This window comes from Rhinopithecus roxellana, chromosome 15 (assembly GCF_007565055.1).
Source record: "Rhinopithecus roxellana isolate Shanxi Qingling chromosome 15, ASM756505v1, whole genome shotgun sequence".
Taxonomy (NCBI): Eukaryota; Metazoa; Chordata; class Mammalia; order Primates; family Cercopithecidae; genus Rhinopithecus; species Rhinopithecus roxellana.
The window spans coordinates 19,303,309-19,311,061 of NC_044563.1; the positions used below are offsets into that span (position 1 = coordinate 19,303,309).

At 36.6% G+C, this 7,753-nt stretch overlaps 1 protein-coding gene across 1 annotated transcript; it reads right to left on the minus strand.

Annotated features, from left to right (window-relative positions):
- Window positions 1-5,228: 5,228 nt before the first annotated feature.
- On the minus strand, window positions 5,229-6,140 carry LOC104670784 (olfactory receptor 4C12-like). The gene has a single exon (XM_010374124.1). It carries the CDS (start codon window positions 6,138-6,140, stop codon window positions 5,229-5,231), a length of 912 nt encoding a protein of 303 aa, XP_010372426.1.
- Window positions 6,141-7,753: the final 1,613 nt, after the last annotated feature.

Sequence of the window (7,753 nt, forward strand, 5' to 3'; positions counted from 1 at the left end):
CATTATTCACAATAACCACAATATGGAAAAAACCCTAATGTTTCTCAACTGATGACTAGATTTTTAAAAAGCATAATAAAATATGAATAATGTGAATATTATTAAAATATATTAATTACATTAACATAGTATATTACTGTACTGATAATGTAATAAAATGTTTATTATAGTATATTAATAATGTAAGGGGATATTAATAATATAATTATATATTAATATATCAGTAATATGAATATATAATTGTTATAATATACTTACAATAATGTTCATAATCTTCATATAAAAATGAATAATATTCATATATATGAACATTATTTCAATTTTAAAAACAAGGTTATCCTGCCATTTGCAATAATATGAATGAACCTGGAAGACATTATGTTGAGTGAAATAAGCCAGACTCAGAAAGAAAAATACTGCATAATTTCTCCTATATGTGGAATATAAAAAAATAAAAATAAATAGCTGAATATGTAGAAACAGAGAATAGAACAACAGTGGTTACCAGAGGCAGAGGGTGGGGAAATGGGAAGATACGTAGGATGAATAAATCTAAAGATCTAAATAGAGTGTGGTATAAAAACTATAGTTAATAATATTGCATTGTATACTGCAAATTTTCTAACAGGGTAGAGGTTTTGGGTCCTCTTACCAAAAAAAAAAAAAAAAAAATTTAAGATGCAGAAAGATAACCATGTGAGATGATGGATATGTAAAAGTGCGTACCTGTAGTAATAGTTTCATCATGTACATGTATATCAAAACATTATGTTGTATGACTTAAATGTATAAAAAATAGAAATATTATATAAAAATGAAAGTAAAGTAAGAGAAGCACTTTTTCAATTGAGGGAATCTTCCATTAATAAGCATCTCAAATTAAGATAGAAGAGCTGCTTGAGATTTGCTACCAAATCATATGCTATACAATGCTAGTCCCAGAAGGTTAGACACGTGACTTGAGAGATACGAATCAGGAGCCTCCGTGCAAGTCTTTGAGTTGGAAATTAGTTATCTGAGGCTGGGTTCTGACTATGTCAACAAAGGCAAAGTGGTTCTGCGGTGAGAAACACAGCAGCACCTGTGGAGATGTGCCCATGGCAGCATAACCATGGTGTCAGAGGGGCAGCGGCTCCTTTGTAGCACCTGTCGCAACAGATGTGCTTCTGCAAGTTATTCCTGGTCACTCATGTCAGACTCTGTCATTCTAACCCTTCCAAAGGTTCTTTAAACAACTTAATTGCATATAACAAATCCCTTTACTTAAACTAGCTACAGATAATTCTGTGTCATCACCTAAGAACCATGGCTGATATACTAAACTGATCTAAAATTCTCTATTTCAATTTGTCACCAAGAATGGAAAGTCATCAATTGCAGAAGCATTCTTGTTAACAAGGGTCCCTTTGAAAACTACATTTGCTCATAACAGCCCATTCTTGACACAGAATAGGCTTGACATAGAATAAATGCATGGGCATTTCTTGTGCTGGAAATGCCATAGTGAACAAAACAGTCAATACCTCTACTTTCGTGGATTTTAATTCTAACTGGAAAAAATGGACAAAAAATAAATTAAATCTGACAATCGCATGGTGAAAATGTTGTAGATAAAATGTAACAAAGTAATGTGATAGAAGATAACTCAAAGAGATAGAGAATGCTTTTACATGGATGGATCAAGAAGACCTCTAAGGAGGACAAATTGAACTGTAGACTGAGTGATGACAAGGATACAGCCATGTGAAGATCTAGAAGATGAGCATTTGGGAAATAAAGACGAGCTAGTACAATGGCCCGAGCGCAAGAATGAGGTCACTACAGCTGGAGCACAGTGAACAAGCGAGAGAGTGGTGCTGGATGAGATCAGATACATGTTTGAGTGGGAAACAATTGTACAGACTCCGACAAGGTGTGAAAACATCAATTACAATTGGTTAAATAGCTTTCCTTTTACCAATCAACCTAGCTCAACTTCACTAAGTGAATTTTTTACATGGGAAAAAAGATAGAAATTAATTTTAAAACAATAGTCACACAGAGGCAAAATGGAGATCAATGTCGTTGACTACACCAAAAAGTCCATCAAAAACAGCAACTGCCAGAGGCACACACAAAGGTTTCTGGGAAAAGTGGTTGCTTGGATGCATATGCTTGATTTAGCTTCATCCTGATTTTAATTAGAGAAGAATTAATTATAATATGATAAATTTAGTTGGTGATATTAGGGTCAAAAGAGAAGAGAGAAATTAAAGACAAGAGTTGCATCAGGTCAGATAATATTCCCCCTCAACATACATACATCTCTCTCTACTGTTTTACTTATGACTTTCAGTTCATTGTTCCTCACCCTGATAGGTTAAACACTAAATTCTTGCACTAAAATCTTTTTCACACCCATTCTGAAGGAATGCCCACCCTGCCTTCTGAGTTGCTCTCGATCACATCACAGGTTTCACCTTTTTAAGCCCTTTTCACTCTGAATTTATCCTTTCTTAAAAATGTTTATTTATTGCTCCTCGCCCTGACTAGAATTTTTCTTTATTCAAATGTGTGTCATTTTTCTGGTATATACCATAGTGCCTAAAAGTGTAAGTTCTAAAGCAAAACTACATGAGTTCAAATCCTACCTCAGGTATTTGCTACCTCTGTGACTAAAGTAATTTATTTAAATTTTTCCAGCTTCATCCAATTGTATTAGAAATCAAGAAAAACAGTATCTATTTCATAAGGCTCTTGTGCAGATTAACAAGACAATGACTTTCTAGCATGAACCACGTTGTAGTAAATACTAATAAACTTTACTAAAATTTTTGATTATTATGCTATAACTTTCTTATTTGTCTTAAGGATTCTATTAAATTTTATGTCTTCTTTAGCCTGATTTTGATTTTGGAGACATTCAGGCTTTTTTTTTCCATACTTTTAATTTCTAGGGTACATGTGCACAACGTGCAGGTTTGTTACATAGGTATACATGTGCCACGTTGGTTTGCTGCTCCCATCAATTCATCATTTACATTAGGTATTTCTCCTAATGCTATCCATCCCCCTGACCCCCCGCTCCATGACAGGCCCTGGGGTGTGATATTCCCCGTCCTGTGTCCAAGTGTTCTCATTGTTCAATTCCCACCTATGAGTGAGAACATGCGGTGTTTGGTTTTCTGTCCTTGTGATAGTTGGCTCAGAATGATGGTTCCCAGCTGCATCCATGTCCCTGCAAAGGACATGAACTTATCCTTTTTTATGGCTGCATAGTATTCCATGATGTATATGTGCCACTTTTTCTTAATCCAGTCTATCATTGATGGACATTTGGGTTGGTTCCAAGTCTTTGCTATTGTGAATAGTGCCACAATAAACATACGTGTGCATGTGTCTTTACAGTAGCATGACTTATAATCCCTTTAGGTATATACCCAGTAACGAGATGGCTGGGCCAAATGGTATTTCTAGTTCTAGATCCTTGAGGAATCGCCACACTGTCTTCCACAATGGTTGAACTAGTTTACACTCCTACCAACAGTGTAAAAGCGTTCCCATTTGTCCACATCCCCTCCAGCATCTGTTGTTTCCTGACTTTTTAATGATCGTCTTTCTAACTGGTGTAAGATGGTATCTCATTTGGTTTTGATTTGCCTTTCTCTGATGACCACTGATGATGAGCATTTTTTCATGGGTCTGTTGGCTGCAAAAAGAGACATTCAGACTTCTAAGGTGAATTGTTCAGGCTTAATCTCATCCATCCTGCATTAATTTTGGGAGGTTTACTCTCAGGAATCAGAAAGTTCCTCATGACTTCCTAATATAATACCTACACATAGTTGAATATCTGTAAATCATGTAGTTTTTTTCCAGAGCAGACAGAAATGAGACACTGATGATGAAGTAAAGGCAATAAAAACAGTGACATTTATTAAGCATCCACTGAGTGACAAGTACTATCCTAGACACTTTGCACATAGTGTCTCATCTAAGGCTTAAAATAACCCTATGAAATATGTACTACCATTTCATTGTACATATAAACAAAGATTAAAATAAGATATTGAGAGATGTGAAATACATACAATGTTATATGAACTAGTGAGATAGAGTTCCATCCTAGCTCTATTGACACCACAGTCAAATTCTTCCACATCATCCAAAACTCTGTTAACAGGACTTCCAGAGGTTAAATAATCACCCTAAAAGTCAATCATGTCCTTGCCTGAAGTCCAAGGAAACAGTTATATGACATAATATTGATCACATGTGAAGGTGTCTTTTCCACCTAAGGAGACAAGGACCAGGGTGAGACCCATAAAGATCCCGATCCAGAAAAAACAAACATCCTGCTAGTTCTGAAGGAGACATAAGGCAAAATTGGCCCCAAATGCAAGTTGGGTCAGCACTAGTCAATATGTTTGGCTTTTAAAAAATACTTTTAGGCTGACTCCTATAATCCCAGCACTTTGGGAGGCCAAGGTGGGCAGGTCACTTGAGCCCAGGAGTTCGACACTAGTCTAGGCAAGATGGTGAAACCTCATCTCTACTAAAAATACAAAAATAAGTCAGCTGTGGTGGCTCACGCCTATAGCCCCAGCTACTCAGGAGGCTGAGGTGAGAAGACGGCTTGAGCCTGGGAAGTCGAGGCTGTAGTGAGCTGAGATCATGCCACTGCATCCCAGCTTGGGTGACAAGGAAAGATCTTGTCTCAAAAAAACAAACAAAAAACACTTTTGCAATATTTACCATTCATACTGTTATAAACACTTAACAAATACTAATGCATTTTAAATGTCCCAACAACATTTTGAGAGAGATACTATCATTACCATTTTTACAAATGAAGAAAATGTGAGAATAAACAAGTTAAATAACTTTCCTAGGTCAGAGTCAAACCCAGGAAACTGACTCTAGAATCTGTTCTTACCTCTGCACCATACTACCTTTTCTCAACAAATTTCTCACTTCATTTTGTCTATCCATATTCTAATTGCCTGTTTTGTTGATTTCAGATTCATAATAAAGTCACTCTTTGGTCCTTGAAACAGGGTTTGTCATGATAGAATTAGACTGACAAATGGATCAGCCTCAAGGACCAGAAGACAAAGGCCCAAAGGAGATCAGAAAACCAGGAGGAGAGAAATACAGTAATGAGCATGTTAGGAGGTGCTCCAGCTCCCAAAAATCTTACAGACTCCAGTCAGATCAGAGTATTACATATTACAGCAGTGGCAGAGAAATTACATATTAACCATGAGCATCTTCATAGCATTTTTCACCTCTGCATTTCTAAGGGTGTAGATTAAAGGGTTTAACATAGGAGTTATCATGGTATAAAACACAGATACCGCTTTGTCAATGGAGAAGGTGGTCGCTGGACGTAGATACACAAATATGCAGGGCACAAAGAACAAGATGACTACAGTGATATGAGATACACAGGTGGAGAGGGCTTTGTGCCTCCCCTCCAAGCTGTGAGATTTCAGATTATATAGGATGACCACATAAGACACAATCAAGAGGAGAAAGTTCAACAGGCAGACAAATCCACTGTTGCCAGCAACAAAGAGACCAAGGGTATGAATGTCCATGCAGACGAGTTTCAACAGAGGGATCAAGTCACACATGAAGTGGTCTATGACGTTGGGGCCACAGAAGGGCAGCCAGACTGTGAAGAGGATCTGAATTGTTGCATGAACAAAGCCTCCAACCCAGGCTGCTCCCACAAGGAGTCTACACACCTGTTGGTTCATGATGGTCATGTAGTGCAGGGGTTTACAGATGGCCACATAGCGGTCATAGGCCATCACCGTGAGAAGCACAATCTCAGCAGAACCAAAAAGATGCCCAGCAAAGACTTGAGTCATGCACCCCCTAAAAGAAATGGTTTTTTTCACAGAAAGAGTATCAGCTAGCATTTTGGGGGTCATGCATGAAGAACAGCAGCCATCCATGAGGGATAAGTAAAACAGGAAAAAGTACATGGGGGATACCAGGGACCTGCTGGTGCTGATGGTAAGGATGATGAGCAGGTTGCCTGCCAAGGTGACTGAGTAGACAATCAAAAACACAACAAATGAAAATTTCTGAAGCTCCATGTTTCGAGTCAAGCCCAGGAGAATAAACTCAGTCACATTATTCATCCTCATCATCAGTTGTGTTCAGGTGACAGGTGACTGCTCTGAAAAATAAGTCATATTCATCCTCAACAATAAGGCTTTCAGTTAGTGAATAAATATATCTTTGATGTCATATGTTTTCTAGCTTTACAATAAGTAAAAACAAACACAAAACCGTATCAATTGTTTATTTGTTTCTATTTGACATTTGACAAAGTATGAATAGTATGCATTTTCTTCTTTATAATTTTCTTGTTTGTTTTTAATTTTCTACAGTAAAAATGTGTAACGTTTACAATCAGAAAATAAAAATACAAAATGTCAAGTTTCAAGAGCCATTCCATGATGTGGCCATATAGGTAACCCATTTACGGGTACACCAAGATGGATATACTTCACCTGACAATGGGTGCACATACTTACCAGAGAAAACTCCAATTTGCTCTGCCAATTTTAAGTCATACAAAAAGACCAAGCACATAGAGAGCCTCTCTCTTTCATGAGCCATCCCTTTTTCCATGTTGTCTATCTGGAAGCTTCTTGGTGTCCTCAAGGCTGAAAATGGTGCTGCTACACTTGTCCAACCTCAAAGGCCATGTTGAATGGCCATTACAGTACACATAGCCTTATGATCATCTCTCTGTGTTCAACACTATGGGTTCTTGGGGCAAAAGTCTGGCCCTACTATAACCTAGTCATATTAAGTTTTGTATCCCTAGTGCTGGCAAAAACAAACACTCATAAAGCATTAACAGAGAGAGAGAAGGAAAAAAAAAAAAAGAAGCAAAAGAAAAAAAAAGAGTGGGAGAGAAAAAGGAGAAGGGGAAATTAGAAATGTATAAAAGACTAAAGAAAGAGAAATGGACCTAAAATCCAAATATATTGTTTACAGTCCTGAATCTAACCACTGTTAACTAAATAATATTAATGGACTTTATGTCTCTGTGCTTCAATGTTTTTCAGCTGCCAAAAAGGAGGAATAAATATACCTTTCAGGATTGTTGTGAAAAATGACATAATTTTAAACTTACTATTATTGTTGTTATACGATTTTATTGATTCATGGAAGTGTCACTGAAAAAAACTTTAAAATTTGTTTCTTAAATCTCCAAAAGTCAAACATTCTGAAAACTTAAGCTAACCAAGTGAAGACAAACAGAACAAGGAAAACAAGAATAAATATCAAAAAAATCAGCAGATTAAAAAAGAAGACAATACAGCAAGCTATTAAAATAATATTTAACATGATGATTTCATAATTCTTTACTTTTCTACTTGTTTGTGGGATTTATAACCTATTTTCTCATAAATTAATTAACTAGCTAAATCCATTTTTCAATACAGAGAAAACTTACTCCTTCCAAAATTGACTCTTATGACTGAGTGTGAGGATTTCCAGGAAACATTAAACCCATTTCACTATTAAAATAAATGCTTTGAGGATGCATTTTCATATCTACAATGATGACCAATATTAGATATCATAAAGCATTTACAGAAAAAGGGTGTGGGGAGAGGAAGTAAGAGGGAGAGAGAGAAGGGAAGAAAAAAAGGGAGAAGGAGACAGGACAGAAACAGAGATGGAGAAGAAGAAGAGGAGAGGAAGGAGGAGAGAGAGAAAGAAGGAATAGGATGAGGAGAAAAGC

What these genes read in the sequence shown, in the direction of transcription:
- LOC104670784 (XM_010374124.1), bottom strand. Translation starts at nt 6,140, where the DNA reads ATGATGAGGATGAATAATGTGACTGAGTTTATTCTCCTGGGCTTGACT.